The sequence below is a fragment of the Tasmannia lanceolata genome, unplaced genomic scaffold, assembly GCF_043159265.1.
Source record: "Tasmannia lanceolata isolate RefF3 unplaced genomic scaffold, GAP_Taslan_0.1 ptg000018l, whole genome shotgun sequence".
NCBI lineage: Eukaryota > Viridiplantae > Streptophyta > Magnoliopsida > Canellales > Winteraceae > Tasmannia > Tasmannia lanceolata.
In genome coordinates this window covers 12143785-12170542 of record NW_027518695.1, presented here as the reverse complement: position 1 = coordinate 12170542, position 26758 = coordinate 12143785, and the positions used below count along the sequence as shown (strand labels likewise).

General features: G+C 37.7%; 1 protein-coding gene and 1 pseudogene across 1 annotated transcript; one reads left to right on the top strand and one right to left on the bottom strand.

Annotated features, from left to right (window-relative positions):
- Window positions 1–1462: 1462 nt before the first annotated feature.
- Window positions 1463–11905, bottom strand: LOC143851444 (uncharacterized). Its single transcript, XM_077360884.1, has 8 exons — window positions 11787–11905; window positions 6118–6283; window positions 5684–5774; window positions 5546–5604; window positions 3429–3489; window positions 2778–2868; window positions 2581–2657; window positions 1463–1796 (listed from the first exon to the last, which is right to left on the bottom strand). The coding sequence occupies exons 1-8, from the start codon at window positions 11812–11814 to the stop codon at window positions 1680–1682; spliced, it is 690 nt and encodes a 229-aa protein (XP_077216999.1). The 5' UTR covers window positions 11815–11905; the 3' UTR covers window positions 1463–1679.
- A 6750-nt stretch (window positions 11906–18655) lies between these two features.
- On the top strand, window positions 18656–19757 carry LOC143849892 (protein LIGHT-DEPENDENT SHORT HYPOCOTYLS 5 pseudogene; annotated as a pseudogene).
- The last annotated feature ends 7001 nt before the right edge of the window (window positions 19758–26758 follow it).

Here is a 26758-nt window from a genome sequence, read left to right as displayed (position 1 = left end):
GGCCCCAAATCCAAAGAGAGGGCATTGAAATGAATATCAACCGTTAATAATAGATTGAAAAGCTAGGATCATTTGATAATCAATTGCCCTTAGGGCCTATCCACACATAACATCTAATTTTATTTTTTGGAATTTCACCACCACAATTCACAATGTATGTTGTCTACTTGTATTGTATATTGGAGAAGCAATGCCAAAGAATGGAAAGTGATCCATACGCCCACTTTTTCTTACTTGGGACAGCCCCTTCTAGGGTATTTATGACTACTCATTTACACTAGAGGAGGCAGCCTCAAGTATGAAAAAGGGGCGAATATTTCATATCCCCAAAGAAATCATGGTTGTTTTTCTTGTTCCTAATGAAATATAATGAACTTGTATAATTAGATGTAGTTCATTTCAATTGATCACCTTCGCACCACAATGATTAAGGAACAAAAGTAAGCCTTCTAATCTTTTAAATCCAGTAACAACAGCAACATAAATTCTTGCTTTTATAAAGAAAATATAATAAAAATGTATGTTAATCATACTTTGATCTTCACTTAGTTCCAACCTCTTTTGGTATGATCTTCAATGGAGTCTAAAAAACTCGAAAGTCCTTGACTTCTAACACGAAGGGGATCACTAGAAGGGGATTTTGAAGACCCCACTTGGATTTCAAGAGCCCCAAATAAGTCGTGATGACATTTTTGGAGGAACTTTTAAATACCATTTTAGTTGAGAGTTCCTCATATTCATTATTCAACGATTGAGATCTCCGAATGACTTCATTGCTCTCTCTCTCTCTCTCTCTCTCTCTCTCTCTCTCTCTCTCTCTCTCTCTCTCTCTCTCCAACGATGACTACAAGAAACCCTAATTTTGTTTTGGTATGAGGCATTATAGATGGATATTAGGTTTCTTTGGGGGTCTGATGTGGGCTGGGTTATAGTGGGTGTTGAGTTTGGGATTGGGTAAGAGGGGAAGATTGCAGGCGAAAACCATACGATTTATGGCGATGATTGAGGCCATGGTCTATCAAAGCATTCTCCAAAATTTATACACTTAATGCTTGTTTGCTTGCTCTATTTGTGTGAAACAAACCAATTACTCCAAAAGTAAAAGCTCTTACAGTTGGTGTTATTTGATCATTTATACCTCAGCCACTTTGCACCATGTCCTCACTCTTGTCCTCCTAATTCTTCTCCTCTCCCTGCCTACCCTTCTCTCACAACTTGGTAAACAAATATTCCTTGGGGTGGGAGGGAGGCAAGAAGGGTGAGAGAGGTACAGAAGTGAGAGAGCAAGAGTAGGAGATGGTGCAAAGTGACGGGAAAACAGGGAAAAGAAAAACTCTATTCCCTACTCTCTTACAACTTGGTAAACTAATATTCCATGAAGAAAAGTATTCATGGTTGCCAACTATGGCCTTAGTATACTGACCTGCTAAGAAATTATCATCTGGAATATTAAGAAATTACCTTTCACGACAAAAGGAGACATTATATATGTAATTTAAATCATCAGATTACAAGCAAAGCCCAAGGCATAGGCAAACATACTGTTGTTTTCTCTTCAAATTGGCAAGGGAGATCAAAATTCCAGCCAGCCTAACAACAAACCTACTACTAAATACTACTACTGCTACTACACAACATCATCATCACCACTCAGATTCCAAATGCATGCATATGGAGTCTTATGAGGATTCGACATCTGACTGATCTGGGTTTTCTCTATAGACTTCAAAGTCCTCGGGGCTCCACCGGCAGATGAGGAAGATGCAAAAGGTAGCCATTTTCACCCCGAGTAAACGCTGCAAAAGCGAAAAAAAAGAAAGATGTCACATTTCAGTTCAACCTAAACCTTTCCCATGATATGTACCCACAGACAAAATGTTAGCATGCTGACTTTCATGAAAACCATTTCATGCAGATGATCAACAGTGAAGTAGCCGCAAATTTAGCCAACCAGGGTTAGTTACATGGCGGCTTTCACCTTCCCTTCATAAGTGATGTAATCCTCCAAGTCATCGGGAGATAATAAACTCCCTCATTGAATCTTGTATTCACTTATAGAAGTCTCATTGCATGTGTTACCAAGGTATGGCATTGATAAAACACGGAATGTGGCATCTAAAATTAAAAGTGCTGGACACAGTATGACACACTACGAAGCTTTTGTGTTACATAGGTCACATTGCAATATTTAGGAGAAATTATTTGCTGAAAAACAGCCCAGGAAATCTTGTAAAAGAATGCTCATAACAAAGGTGTCTGTCCAATAATTCCCTTTCTCTTGTCAATTAAAGTTGGTCAAAAATAACGAACCCAAACAAAACGGAGTTGAACATCCAAGTATGAGGATGCTCATAAGAAATGTTTATAAACAACAAACCAAGAAAAGTAAGCTTTTGTTTTAAAAGATAGTTGAACGCTTCAACGAGGGTAAAAATGTCACGTGAAGGGTTACATAGCTCGCCCATGGTATGAATACAACCAATTCTGTCACAAAAATGGAAAAGAGAAGTGCTCTGACTCCATTTCAAAAAAAAAAAAAATCCATTTCAAAAAAAGAAGTGCTCTGACTGTAAGACAAACCAGTATGCGGGATGATTCAGGTGATATAGGCTTTCCTTCTTCACACACAACAAAGTCGGAAACTAGCTCCACCACCCCTGGTTGTCATGAAACAAATCCTAAAATATAAGAAACTCAGCACTCTGCAGCTAAAATGAAAAAAAAAAATGGCAGTAACTATGGACCTTTGTTACCATTCGAAAAAAAAAACTATGGACCTTTGTTCAAGCGAACAGGCATTCCCTGCTTGCGCAGGAAGGGCTCCATTTCATGTGTGAACTGTTCTAAAGGGCCTTCTTGCAGCTCCACCTGAACCAATCAATGATTTACACCATCAACTTGCCGTAGAAATTGTGTGAAACTATTTAGCCATGTCATGAACTTGTGACAAAGTTAAAATACAGTTTGGTATGTTAATAATTACAGAAGAATATGCAAGAGACATACACTGAAATTAGTGTTAAACGCATGCAGCCTTTTGATTTTCTTCTCTTTTTCTTTCCCTTTTTGGGAAGATAAGAAAGATCTTTCTAAAAAAGCGAATAAGAAATAGATGAGCAATGGGAGCAAGATGGCCAATGGCCCCTAGAAGAGCAACTAAACTTCAAGTTAAAGCAATTTTTTTTCTTTTGAAAGATGATATGTAAGATCATTCTTATAAATTGTTTTATCAATTTTGCTACAATACATATTTCAATCATTTACGTCTGTTTTTTATGGAATGGTTGCTTCGTTTAAATAACTAATTAGAATCATAATTGCAATTCTAATTCTAATTAAGAAAGAATTTGCCTAATTTACTAATGGTGTTCCAGTCTCAACCATCCTACAAAAGCAAACTCGAGGAAAACCATAAAATTTTCTCAAACCGTTTCTGTAGCAATGCTTCCTGTCCTAGCAAAGTCATGTTCTTCATATTCTTCAAACAACCTGCGGAAGGAAATGAAAAGGAACACAAATTAAATCGATGGAAGAAAGAAAGAAACAAATTCATATCCAACAATATTCATAGATATAATTATAGGGGAATTCTAGCCACTTTCGTGCTTAATAATTTAGCGTGGTGGATTCGCATATGGAAACCGGAGAGGTGGTTTCCATATGGAAAACCACCACACCACATTTGAATAGTGGACTGTATTTATATATTATATATGAGTGTCGACATTGGAACTGCCTCCTGCTTCTGTCGTTTTGTAATGCTTAATCATTCACCTTCCGCTTTCTGTCGTTCTCTAATGTTTAATCTAAATGACAAAAACACAATTAAAGTATAATGGATTCTACTCTTGATTCCCTTTATGCCCTCTTTTGTCCTCACTATACTACCACAAAATGAGCTCACTACTGTTGATAGCGGCTGATTCACTACCATCGCAATGTTTCAGCAAATTTCTGCACAAGAACGGCTACCATGGCAAAACTTGTGGGCTCGCCACAAAGGGTAATAATTAATTGTCTCTTGACCGTTTTAAGTGTGAAGGACAGGCAGTTCTTAGAAATTTGAAATTCAAACATTTCAAAATTTGATGGCATTTGGAGCATTAAATAATCCCCCAACGGCCTTAAGGGCCACACGCATCTGTACGGAGAACCCACCTCGTCAAATTTGTTCTAGAAACCCCAGCCAACACTTGAACCACCAAGTAATTAAATGCAAACATCCTTTGGATGACACACTATATCCCCAGCCAAAACTAACAACATCTCTTCACTAACTCTTTATGCGCTACCCTAGTACCTTCCAATGGCCATCTCAAAATTTCCTCTATAATCTTTAAAAAATGAATGAGGAGCACCCCACCTCAAAGAGAAAATATCCCCCCAAACTCAAGGGTGTACCCACCTTATTAGGTTTGTACCAAAAGTCCTTGATAGCAGAAGAATCCACTTGCCCCCTACAACTCTCAAAGTGAACAGTCTTCCTATTCAAAACATCATCTCTATCCATGACAGGCTCTTTGGTCACTAGAGAAATACCATTGATTTCAATGGCATCAGCATTAGAGCTAGTGGATATCGCACATGACACCTATCCATAGCTCCATGGTTCACATTCCACAATACGGACACTTCCATTTATCCTCCTGCCACCGAAATCAACCAACAAGAACAGGAAAACCCCGAAACAACTATCTCTCCCTACGAACTAGATGCCTTAATAAATCCATCTTGCCAGAATAGCACCACTTTTCTTTTCTTTCTTTCAACCCAAATCGCTTGTTTGACATCCATCCAATCTTTAATCCAACTCTTATCTCCAGAGGCAATCAACAGACTCAATTACTTATAGACTAAAATAATTAGTTAAGAACTCTGATTTGTCAACACAGATTCGTGTGTCGAGTGTCGGCACAGATACAAGGTGTCCGATACGGAAACCTCTAAAAATCTAGAAATTGAGACACACCCGTACACGTACTTACATATAAAATAACTGATTACTAATCATAATTTGAAATAAAATAAATATGGCATTCACTTAATAAACTAAAAAAAAAAAAATTAGGGGTAAAACTAATAAATCTTAAGATTAAGCAACTATAAACTTCAAAGAAACATAAGATAATCAAATAACAGTACATTCATCAATCTAATGTAGCTAACTTCAGTCTCCAATATGCATCAAGAAAGAGAGACCAATAGGATACAATGAATATAAGATTAGAAGAGTGTTTGTTTAACATTTTAGATTTATGCGATGGAGGATTATAACAAGTATAAGTTAAAGAAGAGTAAAACACATACAAGCATGCAACAGATCAAAGCAAGATTAGACTCAAACACTGTTTCAATAATGTTAGATCACAAGAAGTTAACAGAGCACTATCTCTTATGAAGACTGGTAATTTCATGGAGATGACACTCAAACATCGGATAAATATACTGTTGCAATCAGAAGTTGAATAACTAACACTGCTGTTTAATAAATAAATAACAAAATAAAACTTCCTAAGTACATTCCAACAGAACTTTATAGGTCTACCTTTGGACCTCCTCTTTTGGTAAATTGGTAAAACAAAGCCCCGCATCACCGCATAGAAGCTGAGGAAAATTACAAAACTACCCATAAGCACTTGAAAATGTGATGATAATTGCTGGAAATATAGGAGAGCAGGTCTACCTTGGAAACTTTATGGATGCCTGGTTTGACTTCATCGGCAACAGATCGGCCCAAGGAGATCTGCATGACTTTGTTTGATCCAAGGAAAAACCTAAAAAGAATTTAATGTGGATTTACATAAGCTGCCCCTCAATTTTTCATGCGAAAAGTGGATAAACTTAAAATCTATAACAGAAAAGGGACAGATCTAGTTTTTAACTGCAACATGACTCAATCAGGGCAAAACCCTGTTGCTTTATCTGAAATTGGATGCGTACTTCCAGCAAGCTAAAAGACAGGCTTTCATTAACAACCATCATCCGTAACAAATCAGATAAATTTTCACTAATATGCCATAATATTATTTCAATTGATTCAATATTCATAATCTCAAAATGGGTGCACGGATGTGATCTTTTGACTAAGTACAAAGAGGAGTGAAGATTCACCAATACCTGCTACTAGACTTGAGTCGCTCCCTGAACTCCTTGAATTTCAGATTTCTCATGTTCTTGAAAGAGAAAACATAAACAGAACAGTAATCTTCTAATGCTTGCCTCACAGAATTCATTATTGACTCCTTGTGTTCCCTTCCCTTCTTCTTTGTCTTTGACAATGTCACTGCATTCAGTAGATCAAAATCTTAACTGGAAATGTTCAGCTACTAGCTATGGAGGAAGAAAATGTTATGAGGCATGTCATGAGAACCTATGTCACAAATATCTCTGAGATTTTCAAAATATAGTGATTTTCTCGCAACATTTTGATAAAACGAAATAATCCCAAGAATTTAAAAATATTTAGAGATATTTTGATTTAATAATAATAATATCATGATAAAATCACGATAAGTATACTATATTTTTATGATATTTTTTTATCTTTTCCTAATTTACATAATTTTAAATATTTTTAAATAATTTTATTTTTATCATTTTTCCCCGATATAAACCCGAAAATATATATATATATATATATATATATATATATATATATATATATATATATATATATATGAGGAAACTGTTGGTGAGCTTAAGCTCACCAAACTTATGGTGAGCTAGCTTGCCCAATCACATGGGGGCCCACTTTGTTAGGATGATCCAAACCATTCATTTGAAAGTCCCTTACATAGATGGGGGGTGTACCAAAAAATCAGCTCCATAGGATCATCCTAACCCCTCCATTTGTGGAGGACAAAAATGGACAGACACAAATCTGCCCCATTTTTGTCCTCCACAAATGGAGGGGTTAGGATGATCCTATGGAGCTGATTTTTGGAACACCCCCTATCTATGATAAGGCCTTGCAAATGAATGGTTTGGATCACTCCCCAAAGTGTGGGCCCCATGTGATTGGGCAAGCTAGCTCACCATAAGTTTGGTTCCTCTATATATATATATATATATATATATATATATATATATATATATATATATATATATATATATATAGATAGAGAGAGAGAGAGAGAGAGAGAGAGAGAGAAAAGTGTAGCTACACATACGTGTAGCTAACTTAGCTACACCGACGGCTTAAAATACAGTGGGCCCCACATTGTTTGGGTGATGCAAACCAGTCATTTGATGGACCCTCACATAGATAGGGTGTGACCAAAAAATCAGCTCCATAGGATCATCCCAACCCTACAATTTGTGGAGGCAAAAATGGATGTGTAAAAACCTTCACAAATCGGTCCATTTTTGCCTCCACAGTTTGAAGGGTTGGGATGATCCAATAGAGCTGATTTTTTGAGCACACCCTATCAATGTGAGGGCCTATCAAATGAATGGTTCGGATCACCCAAACAATGTGGGCCCACTGTAGTTTAAGCCGTCGGTGTAGCTAAGTTAGCTACACGTATGTGTAGCTTCACTTAACTCATATATATATATATATATATATATATATATATATAGAGAGAGAGAGAGAGAGAGAGAACGGTTCCTACACACATGTGTAGATAAGTTATCTACACACTAGCTTAAAATACAATGGGGGCCACATTATTTGGGTGATCCAAACCATTCATTTTTAAGGCCCTCACATAGATAGGGTGTCTACAAAAAATCAGATCCATAGGATCATCCTAACCATTCGAACTGTGGAGGCAAAAATTGGACTAATTTGTGAAGGTTTAAAGACATCCATTTTACCTCCACAAATCGTAGGGTTGGGATGATCCCATGGATCTGATTTTTTGTAGACACCCTATCTATGTAAGGGCCTTTAAAATGGATGGCTTGGATCATTCAAACAATGTGGGCCCCCACTGTATTTTAAGCTAGTGTGTAGAGAACTCTCTACACATATGTGTAGGAACCGTTTTCTCATATATATATATATATATATATATATATATATATATATATATATATATATATAAAGAGAGAGAGAGAGAGAGAGAGAATAGAGTTCCTAAGGTGTCACTTCAGATAGCTTATAATATGAGGTGGCGCTTAAAAACATAAGGGTCCCACTTTGTTTGGATGATCCAAAGCATTCATTTGATAGGCCCTCACATAGATAGGGTGTGCCCAAAAAATCAACTTCATAGGATCATCCTAACCCTTCCATTTGTGGAGGTTGAAATGGATGGGTATAAACCTCCATAAATCTGCCCATTTTTAACCTCCATAAATGGAAGGATTAGGATGATCCTATGGACCTGATTTTTTGTAGGCACCATATCCATCTAAGGGCCTTTCAAATGAGTGGTTTGGATTACCCCAAAAATGTGGGCCCCTTATGTTTTGTGAGCGCCACCTCATATAAGCTATATGAGGTGACACCTTAGGAACTCTATTCTCATATATATAGAGAGAGAGAGAAAAGTGTTTCTAGTCCGGCCGACTAGAGATCATTCTCTAGTCCGCCACCCAAAAACACATGGGTCCCACATATTTTGTGGTGATCTAAAGCATTCATTTGATAGGCCTCATCATAGATAAGATGTCCACAAAAATTCAGCTTCATAGGATCTTCTTAACTTTTAGATTTGTGGAGTTAAAAAATGGACAGATTTGTGGCGGTTTATAGCCGTCCATTTTAAGCTCCACAAATCATAGGGTTGGGATGATCCTATGAAGCTAATTTCTTGTGGACACCGTCTCTATGTCAGGGCCCATCAAATGAATGCTTTGCATCACCCAAATATGTGGGACCCATGTGTTTTTGGGTGGCGGACTAGAGAATGATCTCTAGTCGGCCGGACTAGAAACACTTTCCTCATATATATATATATATATATATATATATATAGAGAGAGAGAGAGAGAGAGGAAAGTGTTGGTGAGCTTAAGCTCACCAAACTTATGGTGAGCTTAAGCGCCCAATCACATTGGGGCCTACTTTGTTAGGATGATCCAAAGCATTCATTTGAAAGGCCCTTACATAGATGGGGTGTGTACCAAAATCAGCTCCATAGGATCATCCTAACCCATCCATTTGTGGAGGTCAAAATGGACAGACATTATTTGTCCACAAATCTGCCCATTTTTGTCCTCCACAAATGGAGGGGTTAGGATGATCCTATGGAGCTGATTTTTGGTACACACCCTATCTATGATAGGGCCTTGCAAATGAATGGTTTGGATCACCACAGAAAATGTGGGACCCATGTGATTGGGGCGCTTAAGCTCACCATAAGTTTGGTGAGCTTAAGCTCACCAACACTTTCCTCATATATATATATATATATATATATATATATATATATATATATATATATATATATATATATCCTGAGATTTTCCCTTGCCGAGAATTTCCCGAGAATGATATTTGTGACTTAGATGAGAACTACTGCAAAGCAAAAATGATGCAAGCACATAGACCTCTAAATGAAGATGATCATAAGTACAGGGAAAATGCAGAAAAATAAAGCAACTAATTCACTAACCTGGGAAATCCATTCCATGAATTATAATATCGTTACTGACAAATTTAAAGAGTAAAGCAAGTGGTCATAAAGAATCACTTTTCTTAAAATCTTTCAGGCCAGTGCTTCGATATAAGGAAACAACTCCAGACATAAAAAAATGGGATCAGTAAGTGCTCCCCTAATTGAACAGTATGAGAATAGAGACACATGCGAGAGGTGCAAAATTAGTTTCCAGTTATAACCAGAACTTCAATTCAATAGCTTTGACACCATCATCATTTCACACCTCTTTGCCATAGAAGTAGCGTGCATCACTCAAATTTCTAATTGCTTATGTAGTTGAGTGTCAACCCTAAAACTTGGAAATTGCAAAACTAGGTCCAACACATTGCAGTAAGTGTTTAATAACAAAGTCCAAGAAAGGAGAGTGAAACACACATATTGCAATCAATACAAGAAAATAAGTAATAACAAACAGAAATGAGATGATAGAGATGTGGGTTCAACATTGAAAAGCTCCAAGAAAGGTGAATGAAACACATATTGCAATCAATACAAGAAAATAGGTAATAACAAACTGAAATGAAATAATAGAGAAGTGGGTTCAATGTCGAACGCAGCAGAACTGAGATCCAATCAAAAGATCAGCAATACTATGAAAGGCTATCTTTTCGCGCCTTCATATATTGATGTGTTTACCCAAATTCATATTTCTGATCGAAATCAAACTTCCTATTTCCATTCTACAATTTAAGGTGGCAAACAGAGATTAAAGACTTTCCTCCAGGGAGAATTTTCCACTAAAGAATTGGGTGTTCTAAGATACTTCATTGGAATCGAGGTAGCACACTCTCGTTATGGACTTTCTTTGTCAAAGAGAAAATATACATTGGATATATTAGAGGAGACAAGTTCTATCCGGATAAAACCAAGCTTCCATGCCTATGGATCCGAATGTAAAACTCCTTCCAGATCAAGGAGATCTGTTGGATGATCCTGGTCGATACAGGAGGTTGGTTGGGAAGTTGATTTATTTGAGAGTCACTCGCCCTGATATCTCATTTGCCGTCGGAGTGGTTAGTCAATTGTTGAGTTCACCTCGTACATCTCATTGGGCAGCAGTGATTCAGATAGTCAAGTACTTGAAGGGTACACCAGGGAAAGGCTTGTGTTTCAAGAAAAATGGTCATGAAAGTAGAGGGGTTTATTGATAAAGATTGGGCAGGATCTCCAACAGACAAGAAGCCCACGACTAGATATTGTACCTTTGTTGGAAGTAATATGATGTCTTGGAGAAGTAAGAAGCAAGATATTGTATCTAAATCCAGTGCGGAAGCAGAATACAGAGCTATGTCTTATACGAGTAAAAAACCGAATTGGTTATGCTCCTTCCTATCAGAGATTGGTCTTTCATCTTCGAGTCCAGCAAAGTTGTATTGTTATAACAAATCTGCAATTCATATCGCTACCAACCCCGTCTTCCATGAGCGAACCAAGCATATTGAAGTGTACTGCCACTTCATTCATCATAGAATTCAAAGAGGTAAAATAGGCACCGTGTTTACTCAATCAGCAGACCAACTTGCAAATGTGTTCACCAAACCATTAGGGCCTGCTAATTTAAAGGATGGTTCTAACAAGCTACGAATGTATGATATATACATTCCAGCTTGAGGGGGAGTGTTGGACGTGTTTTCTATCATTAAGGGTATTCGTGTCAATGTAATATATTACTAAAACCCAGTTTGCATGCTGACCCTCTCACACAAAGAATTTGAACATATGACTCTCCATTCAACATTTGTAAGAATAACCTCCCTGTCAAAATTGAGCTCAAAGTGCTCAACCTAACTATGATTCTAAATTCCCCTCAATTAAGACTCGACCCAGACTTCGCCTAATCGTAAAACAAGAAATCATTTATTCTTCACTTAACATCTCATTATCATGATATCCTACTTGAACAGAAACACAAGCCAAGCCGCATAATAAAAACATTTTGCCAACTAAACAGATTAATAAAAAACCCTTTGCTCTGTACAAATTCCAAGCTAAAAAATAACCAGGGCAGAATTTATTAGAAAGAATTCTGAATAATCATCCCCCAAAATTTTTACCGAGGCATCCAAATTTTCAGTAAGAAAGGGGGTTTCACCTAGTTTGAAGAGATGAATTACTGAGAAAGAAATACTTGCAAATATTTTGTCCTCTGAAAACCCTAAACAAGAAAAGAGGGACTCACCCGCTTTGTTGCGCTTAGACTTGGGCATCTTCAAGTTGAGAGAGAGAGAGAGAGAGAGAGAGAGAGATCTTTTTTTTTAGGTTTTTGGGAACGGCAGTAGGATATACACCAAATATTCGGTGTGATAATTGTAACTTCGTAAGTAGGGTTTGTTAATAGGCCGGGTTCCATCGTAGTCCAAGCAGTCAAAGGCCAAAGAATTTTACGCTACTGATATTGGCACTACCATGCTTTACTAATTGCACCGACTCGTTTTGTCTTTTTTGTTTTAAATACTTGTCCAAGGCTAATCTATTACCGTTCCCAAAAAGGTCCCCAAGCCAATTACAATAGAAAAGACAAGCTGGGTTTGTGCAGTTATTAAAACATGGCAGTGTCAATATCAGTAGCCTATTTTTATCATGCTTAGGGTCTTTTGTTTATAAGGTGAAACTTTTTTGTGGAAAATAAAATTCCCACGTTTAAGAAAAAAATCAGGGTCAAGCAAGATTAAGATTTTGTATCCTAGAAAATAAATTTCATGGAAAACTCATTTTTCAAGGAAATTGTTTTGCCCTATATCAAAACGGCCCACTGAAATATGTACTGGGCCTGATAGGTCCTGTTTAAAAATGAAATATTTTGATAAGTAAACTTAGGCCTAGGCCCTAACTCCTCATTAGGTGACGAAATTCTATAGTGACACCACTGTTTTCTCTCTATTAATTAAGTCATTTTGCCTTGAGACCATAGGACCCACATGTAATCGCTTGATTTAGACAGCACCATGGTAAAGCCCGTGTTAGATTTGCACACTTATGGCACAAGCCCAGTTTGTAGTAAGCCTGGTGCATCTCCTCTCTTCATCCTTTCGGAGGCCATGGGTTTCAGCCCAGAGAAGGTTTGTGAGGATCGGCCCATTCAAGGCCTATTGACTGCACAATCATTTGGGCCAATAAGTGGCATGTAGAAATTGGTCCCACAAGAAGCCCACTCTCTCATGTACGTTATAGTCAGCATATAGGTTAGGTAGGATAGTACAAGGGCCTGCCAGAATGAAAATCAAACCCCTGCCAGGATAGGCCCCACCTAGTCTCACATCTAAGTAGGACCCCACTTAAAACAGTAACATTGATTCCACCACGCTTATAAATTATATATATGGCAGCTTTTACTCTGAAACATTAGGCTAATCTATTTAAACCTGTCCCATATATCATGCTTAAGTCTCACCTAGTCCCGGGCCTAGGCAGGCTCCCACCTAATAATCGACCCCTTGAGAGCAATAAAAAGATGGAGAAAATTCTATGGTTATAGCCAGAGAGAGAGAGAGAGAGAGAGAGAGAGAGAGAGAGAGAGAGAGAGAGGGTCTTCAAAACCGATTCAATCACCACATTCAGTTGTATAATAGTTAGATAGATCAAATGGCCTGTGAGATATGTTAGTAACGAGGATGAAGAGTGTATCACCCTTATTAGCATGGAAAGAGTCTTTGGAATCCATGGCACTGAGCGAAACAGTCACTGTAACATAGGTTTGAATCATCCATTTGTAGGTCATCGATCAAGTGCTTATGGATTTGTTAGATCCTCATAGTGATTCAATGATCGAACGCTTAAGATCATGGTGATGTAGTGGCTAATTCACAACCCTATTCATGGTGTCTTATTTAAGGAAATCTTACATTCTTAATAGGATACTGAGAGAAATGCTACTATTGGCCATGTTTGGCCACCATGATTTTTTTTTTTTCTGGAATATTAGCTTACCCAATGGTGATTGGTGAGGGAGCATGGGAGAGGGATAGACACAAGAGGGACCGAGTGAGAAGAGGGTCAGAAAAGCCTAAAAAATAAGGAAACAAAAAACTCAACTCAAAATATGATTGATTTTTTTCTTTTTTTTAGCCACTTCTTACCCTTGCCCTTTCAAATCTCTCGTCCGACCCACCCTACCCCGCTTTCACCACCAGAGAAACTAATTTATCATGAAAAAAAAAGATCATGGTTGCCAAACATGCCCTTATTGTCACCGCTAGTATTAAACTACTCAAGTAACTCGAAACTTGTTCGATATTCATAATTTTATTTTATTTTCAAATATTAACTACCGGTTACATCTAAATTACTGATGTGTGGCGGACAAATTAACGTTAGGAAATTGATATTCCCACGGGTTCTTACAGATGGGTGCACATATTTTTCTAAAAAATATTAGTGGCCAGAAGTACAAGTGGGACCCACTTGCTCCGCGATCCAAATCATTTATTCCCAAGGCCTTGCTATGAATGGGTCATAGAGCAAAATGTACCCCCATTGGATGATTCTAACCCTTGAATTTGTGTCTACTAAATGGACCCTGAGAAAATAAAAAAATCAACTGTCTGTATTCATCAAGAAAGGTCAGAATTGTGCAGATTGGGGTGGATTTTCCTTCACGGCACATCCGTATGTAGTAATTAGCAAGGCTTAGGAAATAAACAATTTGTATCATTGAGCAAGTGATTCTCAAACTTGTACATTTGGCCATTCAACAAACCCTATTCCACATTTTCAGACATTTCCTTCCCTTTTCTGTCTTCTCTAGAAAATGAAGTTTTCAAGAAAAGACAAAATAGAAATGTTGCTATATATTAAAGAAAAGTCCAACAAAAGGAGCAGAAATGCTGGAAAAGGGAGTGGAAGCACCAAAATGAAAGGGGGGTGACAGTGATAAACAAAGTAAACAATATGTGCTGCATTTCTACTAGATTTTTTCAACATCAAATGTTTTTTTTAACACCACCAATTTTACACTTATACAAACATCATAAGGTTTCTGCCCATTCTGCATTTGTCCCAAGTAACTATTTTCTAATGCTAATAATCTTTATTCTAAGTTTTAATATATGAAGAATGATAATATTAACAAATTCATAATATACGAAAACACCGGCGTATAGACCGACGTAGTTAGCCCGATAATTCTACAGTCTTATCTCTCTTCTGATCAAGATGAATCCTGGTGAAGAGGCCACCACATATATAACTTACTTTTGAATGGTTGGATTGTTTTGAGATGTAGAGATCTAAGACTATAGTTTAACCATTAGATGGCCGAGATTGATGGTAGTAGTGATGGGTTTATACGCCGACGTATTGATATACTCCGATTCATTGTTTTATATTTTAATTTATCATAATAATTTTTTTTTGTGCGATAGAAACCTATGACCTGAATAACGCCTTGTGAACTCTTCATATATAGGTGCTGGGTTTGTTGGGGTTGATGTATAACCTCAATATCCGGTCACATCTAATTCGATCAGGGCGGTGCATGATGTCTCGATCTAGGCTTCAATCCTAGCGTGGCCGTTGGTTGCACAAAGGCCCAACCACACACCCAAATAGAATATTATCATAAAAATGTCATAATAAATTAATTAACTAACTAGGGGGCATTCAAAAATATTAATTAACTGGGAGAGTTTATTTAATCAAACTACGGGTGCAATATATAATTTTTTTTCTAGGAAGTGATATATTCGCCCCTATTTCTTACTACAGCCCCCTCCAGTGTAAAAGAGTAATCATAAATACACTTAGACAAGCTGTCTTGAGTAAGAAAAGGGGGCGAATATATCACTTCCTTTTTTTTATCTAAATTTTGGAAACATGGCTACTTTTTTTTCTTGACAGGTTATGGGCCTTGTTTGTTATTTTGGATTTTAAGAACTGATTAACCCACGAACTGACTATTGAACTCACTGTCGGTTGTCAAAATCCAAAACAAGTAAAGCCTAAGGCCCTGTTCATTTATGATTATGACAACTAACTGTGAGTCCAAAACCAATTATTGCACTCAACAAATAATTTTAATTTTGAGTCCAATAATCAAAATCTAAAATGTATTGTTTGTTTAAGATTATTACAACCGATTGTGACTTTGTGAGAGCCAAACCTATTATTGGACTCAAAATTACGTTCAAATTTGAGTCCAATAATCGGTTTAGCACTCTCAATCGGTTGTCACAATTTTAAGACCCTGTTTGTTTAAGATTATGACAACCGATTGTGAGTACTAAACTAATAATTGGACTCAAATTTAAATGTAATTTTGAATCTAATAATCGGTTTGGCACTCACAATCGGTTGTCATAATCTTAAACAAACAAACAGGGCCTAAATTATTGAAGGAATCAATAGTGGTAGGGACATAATTGGCTATGTTGTCCCATGTTTAAAAAGAAAATAGTGTGCGAAAAATGACGTATTTTTTGTGCCTAAGCATTGGATTCACTAACTATATTAAATATGGGAATTGCTAGGGACCATCGCAGAAGGCATTTCTCGGAACGGCTGTTGCATGAGAGAGCAGCCACATATGCTCAGATTTTGGTTTATTCATTTAATTCATCCGCGGTGGCTGCTCTCTCATGCAACAGCAGTTCTGAGAAATGCATTCTGCAATGGCCCTAGTAACTCCCATAAAATATTATACTTTTGCATGAGCAGTACGATGTAATCAACATCCCCCTTACGCTACTCTTCTTCTTAGTTGGGCTTTCATTTTGACTAGTAATTTTGTTTTTATTTGGTTTTTTAATCATCTAAGATAAAAAGGCCTTGGGCCACTATTAGATGCCACATTTTTTTAAGTCTACCTTTTCATTATTGAAATTGCTATCCGTACTCCTTATTTCAATCACTCCTTTTCCTTATTTTTATTTCTATTGTTGTCCTCTTTTTTAAGAAATAACAAGAAGGAGAAGGAGAAGAAGAAAAACACAGTAGAATAGGAAGAAACAAAAAATATTACAGAAAACCGAAAATGAAGAAAAGAAGGAAAGAAGAAGGAAGAGAAGAAAAATAAAATAAAAAACCCAAGTGAGTTCAATAGGGGGCAAGATGAAGAAAGAAATATAAAATAAATGACATAAAACACAGATAAAATTTAGAAAAGATCAAGAAGATAAAAAAAATAAAAACCCCGATTTGTGTGTGTGTGTGTGTGTGTGGGTGGTGGGGAGGAGGGGGGTGGTGTCTTCTCCTTATTCTTCTTGGATTTTTAGGATTGTTTTTTATTATTCTTTTTATTTTTTTCTTCTTCATCGAAAAATTTCTTAAAAATCAAGGATAACTGAGGACCACTAGACAACAATCGACTATTTTTAAGGAATCATATGTATCCATCGCAATGGTAGACTTGCTATCGCAAAACATCATCGTGGCTTCTTCTTGTTTATCATTCAAATCCCATAAGATACTCCAAAGCCATAGGGCTTGACATGCAGTTGTTCTACTAAGGTAGTATTTGTGCACTTTCATAATATTTGATGAATTGTTTAAGGGTACTATACTTTCACTGAGTTGATGACAACCCAAAATGATTGAGCACTAATTTATGGTATCCTATGTGTTCTCCCAAAGTGGTGTCAATATCCTTCAGGGTATTTGATGAATAGTTTAAGGATACTATGGTTTCACTGATCGAACGAAAACTCAAAATAATGGTGGGATTACAATACAAAATGATTGGAGAATAGTCTGTGTTTCCTTCTAGAGTAGTGGGTGTCTCTTATTGTAGTTGGCATCTCCTTCAAGGATAGCGGGTCTCCTTCTATGGTAGTAAATATCTCCTAAGGTAGAGGGTCTCTTCTGTTGGGATAGTGGATGTCTCCTTCTGGGATAATAGGTGCCTCCTTCTAGAGTAGTATATACATATAATTATATATCCTTCAAGAATAGTTGGTGTCTCCTTTGATAGGGGGTATCCATTCCAACAAATGAAAACTAAGAAGAAAATTATAGAAAGAGGGAAACTATACTTCTGGCCAGTTTGAAAATAAATCATTAATATTCGAAAGCAGTCCAGGGATGCTGATTATCAATCAAGATAAAAAGAGAAAGAGAAATATTTAGAGACCACAAGACAGAGATAGCCTAAGTGAGAGGAGAGAGAGAGAAGAGGGAGAGAGAGAGAGAGATGACTTTAAGTCTAGAGGTGACAACTGATCCACTTCAGATGGGATCCACCTATATCTTAGTCATGATCCATTCAAATCCCTTATCGACCAAATCGGATTCGGAACGTTCTCCGGATTCTACTTCCCGCGTCTCTATCACAATCCTTTTCAAACTTGGCTGTCCATCAGAGTGCCCTAGTAGGTCGTATTTACATCATACACAAACCTGCAGATGAGCACAAGTCCGATCGAGCGGCATAGAGGATTAGGAATTTAGGGTCAATGGTTAGAGAATGAAGAGAAGGGGGTGACTCGAGAATTGAGAGACATGAATAACAAAATACTAAAACAGGAATCATTCGAAAAAAAATGCATAGAGATTATTTTCACTAAAATATCCCTAAAATAATTCTTAAAGTCATAAAAATTGGAGGGTGTGCGCATTCATAAAACAATATAATAAATCGGATTTAGGACGTCCTACAGGGTTTCGTTAGTTTTACGGCTCGGACCGGAAATAATTTTGGATTCTATGATAAGAATCCAAAATGTATCGATCCATAGATCCTAGCTGGTAATATGTCTAGATCCCATCCATTTAAGTTCGGATTTGGATTAATTATGTAGGATTTTTTTTTATTAATATTATTTTTATTTTTTTAAAAGGCAGTTATGTAGGATTTTTTTCAGTAAAAGAACATTTTAATCTTGTTACACTCATAACTATGGGTTTGTAGTTTCTTAAAAAACAAAGGGACTTGATAGTCCACCTAATTGTTTGGGAACTTACATGTTTCTCCTAAAATAACCAAAGAAAAATGTAAAATAGGGAAAGAAAGGCACCACGAGCGGGGCCACACCCACGTGAATTGGTGAATTCATTCACCCTTTCATCCACACATCCTTTTTTACGTCCCATCTCCCTCATTTTCCCTCCTCCCTCTCTTCCCCCCCTAAACCCTCTCCATCTGATAAAAAACCAAACAACATAACCAGGTAGGGAAAAAAACCCACATGAGAAAAAGAAAAACAAACAAAAAGCATCAAAAACCCAAAAAAAATTCCTCTCTCCTTCATCAATGAAATATCCCTAAGACACCCAAAAAACCCTCCTCCCTCCCTCTTCACCTTCAAAACAAAAAAGAAAAGAAAAAAAAAGGACCACCCCCCCCCCCCCCCCAATCTTCCTCTTCCACCCCCCTCGTAATGGATTCCTCACCCGCCGGGGAACCATCAGAACCACCACCACCGGCAGAGAGACCCACCACCACAAACCCTGCCACGTCAGCAGCCAACCCTGCCGAGTCATCACCGTCAGTCCCACCGAGTCGGTACGAGTCACAAAAACGTAGAGACTGGAACTCCTTCTTACAATACCTAAAAAACCACAAACCACCACTGAGTCTACCCCGGTGCAGTGGGGCCCACGTGATTGAGTTCTTGAAGTACCTAGACCAGTTCGGCAAAACAAAAGTGCACCTCTCAAACTGCCCATTTTTTGGCCACCCAAACCCTCCTTCTCCTTGCCCATGCCCTCTCAAGCAAGCGTGGGGATCCCTCGACGCGTTGATCGGACGGCTGAGAGCTGCTTATGAAGAGAACGATGGTAAGCCCGAGTCGAACCCGTTTGCCGCACGTGCGGTGAGGTTTTATCTTAGGGAAGTTAGGGAAGGTCAGGCCAAAGCTAGGGGAATTCCTTATGAGAAGAAGAAACGAAAGCGTGTGGGATCTTCTTCAAATCCTAATCCTTCTAGTGTCACACGTGCGGATGGAGATAGTGTGGGACCCTCTTCTTCGTCTGCCGGTGGTGGTGACGCTGCCGCCGGGCCCACCTCAGCGCCGGCCTCGTCGACTGGTCTCCCTTCTTCTTCTACCTCAGTATAGCATCTCTATTAATTATTCTCTTGTTTTTTTAGAAGAAAAGGATATGATATATATTATCTATGGAGATTCTCCATCACCACCCATTAATACAACCAAGTTAGGTTTGTATTTTCTTCTTTTTCTTGTTTTTGAATGGCAAAAGAGAGAGGGTATAAAAAGAGAAATGGGTGCAAAGGTCTTCGCCCCGGAGGTCACTTACTACTCTTGCCCAACCATGCTTAACTTCGGAGTTCTGGTGGAGTTATGATGGAGTTATGATGGAATTGCATTTGTGCTGATATGATCGCACCCTTGTATTTTTTTTCTTCTTCTTCCACTCTCTCTTTCTACTCTTTTTGAAAGATGAGAGATTAGAGAAAAAAAACCTATTAATCTTGTACTTAATATGCAATTTCTCTCTCTATAATTTCATTATTTCATGAATTAAAAAGGACTAAAACTTGTTTATTTTCTGTTATGATTAATAAAATTCAATTTGGAGAGAAACCCATTTTAGTCTTTTCTCCGTCTCCATCCCCTCCCTCTCTCTCTCTCTCTCTCTGTCTCTCTCTCTCTCTCTCTCTCTCTCTCTCTCTCTCATATTTCATGAATCCCTGAATTAAAAAGCACTAAAACTTGTTTTTAGCTTTTGTTGTGATTAATAATACTCAACTTGGAGTAAAAACCCATTTACTGTTCTTCTTCTTTCTTCTTTGTTTGTCTTTTCTTTATGAATTTGTTCCACTGTAACGTAGTGATTGTGTGCTCATTCCTCTTGGTGGGGATTGGTGTGGGGAATTTTTTTCACTGTTGATGGCACACGTGTGCCACTGACTTGGAGGAGGGGCTCTCTCTCTCTCTCTCTCTCTCTCTCTCTCGTGATGGAAACGTTTAAAAAACTAAAAAAATGTCATTTTTCCTTCTGATTTTATATTAGTAACCACCACCTTCGTATGAAAACGACTAGCAGCCGACCCTTCTATTTATTTAACCCAATACATCTTATATTGTATGTATTAAGACAAAACCATCCAATCACGAAACAAATATAAGCCTGCAAAAATGTGTTTAGAACGTCACTTATCTTTTCTCCTCGTGTCGGTGATTAGAGATTTCTATCTTTTAATGGTAGAAAACATCTTAATACCAAGAAAATAAAATTCTTCTGTTTTTCCTCTCACTAACTGGACTGAGATTTCACCCATGCTAACATCTTTTATTCTTGCTGATAAAACCTATGAATATTCCAAGAAAAAAGTCTTCTTCCGTTGAAGTATGTGTAAATGATTAAATAACACCAACTCTAACAGCTTAAGCTTTTTGGAGTGATTGGTTGTTTCACATGGTATGATCGAGAGCTATTGCCTCACGGCATGTCCTGAGTTCAAAACCCAACTACTCCTTGATATTAAAAGTCCGTGTCCACTGCTAATTAATCCAAAAGAGGAGCCACATGTGTCACCTAACGTAACGAGGAGTGTTGAAGTATAAATGATTAAGTATAACAGCTTAAGCTTTTGGAGTTATTTGTTGTTTCATATCCTCTTTCTTTACTTATTAACTGTATTGAGATTTCAGTTATTTTCAATTAGTAATAGCTTTTTAGTTTTTTCTAGCTCAAAAGCTCATACATACATACCAAAAACTTGGAAGGGAACTACTTTTACATTGATCATTTCGTTTGAGATTCATCCATTTTTTTTCAACTGCGGAATCTTTTTGTAAGATCCCACATCGGAAAGTGAGAGAAGATTGATGGGCTATATATATGGGTTCTCCCTCTCCCTGGGGCGGGAAAACAAAACCGGGGCGGGTAGAAAACTCAGAATCAGACAATATTTACACGGTTGGGTTGAGGCGTGAGAGTAGAGTATTAGAACCGGACCTCCCACAGTACAGTGTGCTAGCGAGGATGCTGGGCCCCAAGGGGGGTGGATTGTAAGATCCTACATCGGAAAGGGAGAGAAGATTGTTGAGCTATATATGTTGTTTCTCCCTCTCACTGTTTAGAAGTGATTTCAGCATCTCCAAGGGGCATGTCCGTGTAGGGTGGTTCGAGCACGGTAATGCTGATGGAAAACAAAATCAGAGCAGGTAGAAGACCTAGAACCATGAAATATTTACACAATGGGGTCGAGGCGTGACACTTATTTTTTATTAAGTCAAGAATCCTTGAGTATGATCACATCAAGAAAACATCAATTTCCTATACTCTCTTTTCTCTCACAAATTTATTGAGATCGCTGCAAAACAACCAATTACTCCAAAAGCTTAAGATGTTAGAGTTGGTGTTGTTTTATCATTTATACTTCAACACTCCCCCTTATGTGTGGCCCCTCTTTTTGGGGTTGGTGGGTTTTTAACCTATGACCTATCGTGAGTCAATAAAAAGAGGTAGGGGTAGACCGAAAACAATTTGAGTAGAAACAGTGAGGAAAGACTTCAGGACTATGAACATAACATAGAACATGACCTTAGATAGGAGAGAATGGAAGAAAATGATCCATGTAGATGAACCCAACTAGTGCTAGGATTAGACTTAGTTAATTTGAGTTGGGTAGACCCTTTAACCTTTTTCATGAAAATTTTCTAAAGGATTCATTTGCCGACCCTGACTAGTTTGGGACAAAGGCTTAGTTGAGTTGAGTTGACTTGTCATGAGGCAATTGCTGTGATACCTATGAAACAACCGGTTACTCCAAAAGCTTAAGCCATTAGAGTTGGTGTTATTTAATCATTTATGCTTCAACAATTTCATCTTTCTAGTTCCAAAATCTTATTACTGGGTCTAGAGAGAAAAGCCATGAATCAAAAAAATCAAAATTGCAATGCTGTTTTGTATCTCTCTCTCTCTCTCTCTCTCTCTCTCTCTAATAGGGTTGTGACTGCCCACATTTCAGTTCCTATAAGATCTTTCTGTTTTCCTTTCTCAAAAAATCCCGTGACTTTAATTACCAAGAACATAAAACTTCTGTTTCTCTCAACATTTTAACTGGCAGCTACCCATTTTAAATTAAATTACTATGATCTTCCTAGTTAATTTCTCCTGGGAAGAACACCAATGATTGGACAGAGAGAGATTTCATCCATTTTTTTTTATTATTGTTGGAAGTATGATACGCTTTTTTCCTCTCCCCTGTGAAATCAAATAGCTATAACTAGAAAAGGAACAAGTTTCTTTTTCTTCTGAATCTCTTTATCTCTCTCATTCAATCAATCGACACAGTATCTCTGTCTTGTAAGTGTACAGAAACTGAGTAAAAGAAAGCAAAAATTAGGGAAGATCGAGAGAAAGAAAAAGCTGAATCTTCAAGCAATTGGTACCCCTCAAAATAAAGGGAGAGAGGGTGGGTTTTTTCACTGCTTTGGTTTACAAAAAGGAACTGCACCGTGTAGTCTTGTCTACACCTCCAGGAGTATTATTATTAAAGTGTGGCTGAAAGGAATATATGCTTAAAATATTGTCTCACTTGTTTCTGTGTAAGACACCGCATGCATTAAAATACCCCCACAAGCCAATAGCAGTGTTCTGTAGTTACCCAGATTTCACCTTGGTTAAAAGCTCACATGATTGGAATGGCTCAACCCATACACACGATTTCTAGAAGTTAAATTGTTGACTAAAAAAAGCAGCATTCTTGGCCCACCTTATGCATATGGGCTTTAGTGGAGACTACTCTACCCACCCCCTTCAAAACATAAGGTAAAATGGTAGGCCCTACCCAATTAATGTATGATTTTGAGTGGGTGGAAGGCACCATCTTTTTTTTTATAGGTAAGCTGGGATTGAACCTCCCATCTCAAGGTTAAAGAACAAAGCCTTCACCGTTGAGCTAGAGGCTCAATCCCAATGGGACCCACCCAATCAAAACATGGTGTAAAATGGTAGGCCCCAGCCTATCCATGGATTTGGGTGGAAATGGTGAGCCCACTCATGGGTGTACAATGGTGGGCCCTACCATATGCATGTGTTCCGGTGAAGATGGTGAGCCCTGTCATTATCAAAACATGGGGCATAAAATGGTGGGTCTCCAGCCATGGTACTTATGAATTGTAAAATGATAGGCCTCACTTTATCAAATCATGTGTTGTAAATTATGGGCTCTGCCCATGCTATCTATGAGGTGTAAAAAAAAAATCCATCATAAAAAAATCCAGTAAAAATTTTCTACAAAAAACCTTTCACATAAAAATTTTACGTGGAAAGAAAACGAATGACAAATGAAAGAAACATGTTTTAGTTTATACTAATGATATTTGATTAAGCTAACTTGTACTAAGTCCTCTCCCTCTCTCTTTATTTATATATGCCTATGTATATGAGATTTTATGTGGTGTGTGGCCATATGTCCATTATTTTTCAAAAAGTACTGTACGTCCCTCACCATATGAACATTCAAACCGTCCATTTGTTGGGCCAAAATTTCAATAGGTTGTGCCCCCTCCCCCAAACTCATTTCCATAGGATGATCCTAAACCTCCAATCTATAGAGGGAGTACATTGGAGGTTTAGGATCATCCTATGGACATGATTTTGGGGCCACAAGAAATGGACGGTTTGGATCTTCCTACGTATTGGGCCGTACATTACTTTTTGAAAAAATACTAAAGTACTATGCGGCCACGCCCCAAATAAAATCTCATAAATATATAATGTATTCAATTTAGTTTGGAAAGCAAAATGAATATCATTAGTACCTATCATTAGTTTACTCCTTGTTATTTTAAAAACTACCAATAATCTAATTGAGTGTGGGAGGATGACCCATCTTCTAGAATTTGCATGCACAAGAGCATTGCTTTAATTTATTTTTTTTATATATAATATATTATATGGATGGTAACTAATGTACGGGGGCTATGGTCGGTCGGCTTTTCTTTTTCATTTTTTCTTATTCTAAAGGTAGAGGCTCTTTTTTAAGATTCCCAACTTTCATCTGTTGGTATTGAGCTAGTAGGACCACTTCGGATCCTACTCTTTGACTCCGAGTCACGATCCATTTCGAGGTACACCATAAGTAAAAACTAGGATGAGCAATCAATGCTCTTTGCTGAGATTGGCCAATAGGGGCCCCTTGCAGATGGGTTTTTACAAGGTGACCTTCAGACTATCATTCCTCAGGAAATATATATATTGTTTGTCGTTTTGAGTGGGATTTTTGAATCTCTTGAATGAACAAAAATATGAAAGACATTTTTGTGCATTTGTCTCCATCTGAATCTAGGACGCTCTGATTAAATGATTTTGGATCTTAGGATATGGATCCGATGGAGACGGTTCGGTCCATGAAATTTTGTTTAAATCTCTTTAATGGTGTTCAAAAAGCACACTCAAGGAACAAATGCTGGGTCCAACCTATTAAATATTGTCAACCTTGTTAGAATATGTGGCATCCAACGGTTGGATTGGGTTAGGATCTCACCGTTTGATCATCTTAGAGATAGATCGGGCAAGTTGGTTAGATGGGGTAACTTAGCTAGATTAGGCAACTGGATTGGATTAGTAATTAGGTTAGATTAGAATGTTCTACACTTATCTCTTTCCATAGTTGCCTTGATTTATTTCTATATTTATCATGCAAGTGCTCTGTATAAGCACATTCTCATGTTAGTGAATATCATCTAAGAATTAGTGAAAGTCAGATTTTCACATGGTATCAGAGCAAATGCCTTGGTTCAAACCTCCTTGATAGCAAAAATCCACATGCAATGGCCAAACCCAAAAAAGAGGGGCCACATGTGCCACATGTAGGCCAACCCTAGAAAGAGGGGCCATACATGAGGGGGGGGTATTAAAGTATAAAAGATTAAATACCACCTTCTTCAACAGCTTAAGCTTTTGGAGTAATTGGTAAGTTTCACAAACCTCGTATGACTTTTTATCAAATGATTTGATGTGTGTGCGCTGCAGTAGGGTGCTTTTTTTTTCTAAAGTACGATGGATTAAAGCACAAGGAACACCTCCAAAATGGTATTTGAAATGCATATATATCTTTGGAAGAGAGAGAGAGAGAGAGAGTTTTGTCTTCAAAATGAAAACCAGGAAACGAAATATTGATTGTTGTTTTGAGTGGGATTTTTAATCTCTTGAATAGACATAAATGAACAAAAATATTAAAGAAATTTTGAACATTAGTGTCCTCCATTTGAATCTTGTACACTCCATCTGATTTTATACCCAAAATGATTTTGGATCTTAAGATGGAACCAACGGAGACGGTTGGCTCCAACTGTCTCGCCCAACCCCTGTCGGTTGGCTCCAACTGTCTCGCCCAACCCCTGTCCATTAACGTTCGATTCCTTCGGATCCATCCGACACTCTCGGTCCATTGACACCCCTATCTGTTAGTGATGTAATTGTAGTGTGAAATTCTGTTCTAGTCTCCAATGCACACTCAAGGAACAAATGGTGGGTCCAAGCTATAAGATATGGTCAACCTCGTATGAAATTTTCAACTGATTTGATGCTAGTGCACTGCACTAGGGTGCTTTTTTTCCTAAAGTAAGCATAAGGGAACACCTCCAAAATGGTATTTGAAATGCAATCTTCGTAAATCTACTAGGATTAGTCTTTTATGATTATATTCACGACATGATGATACCATATATTGCTCTTGATCTATTTACTTTCAGATGTCACGATGGAATTCGATGTGTAGAGAGACTTCATGGATTGATGACTTTAATGAGAATTTGCTTGAGTGGGGCTCTCATTATATGTCCACTTTATAGATGGTTGTAGATGTCATTCAAAAAATGAGAAACTTGTGCTTCCATATGCCCTGTACCACCCACGCCTTCTCTTTGTGGTATGATATTCCTTAGCTCCAAAGTGAAATCATTTTATAGAGTACAGAACTAAAGTGATAGAAAAAATACATTACCTCCCCTCTTTTATGTCGGGCCCATTCTCCAATGATATGACCAATCAACAAGCTGGGCCCATTCCCTCTTTCTAAGAAAGAGGTCCTCTTCTCATATTTATTGAGCCAAACAGATTTCCCCCAATGTTGCCCTACTTTTGCTATGCAGATTGGGCCTCACTTTTAGGCCCATAAACTAATTCTCACCCATCCACCTCAATAAATGTACAAAAAAGGATTACCTTTGACATTGACCTGAACCCTGGAGATAATTGTTGCAAATACTAAGCCCAATGCTCAAATCTCTGAAATGCCTTAGAAAT

Bases quoted from the DNA above. Each gene is read 5' to 3' on its own strand.
- LOC143851444 (XM_077360884.1), bottom strand. From the start codon at position 11,814: ATGCCCAAGTCTAAGCGCAACAAAGCGG. The intron at 5,775-6,117 runs GTATTGGTGAAT...AATTCTTTTTAG, and splicing joins CGACTCAAGTCTAGTAGCAG to GTTTTTCCTTGGATCAAACA. The intron at 2,658-2,777 runs GTCCATAGTTTT...CATGACAACCAG, and splicing joins GCCTGTTCGCTTGAACAAAG to GGGTGGTGGAGCTAGTTTCC.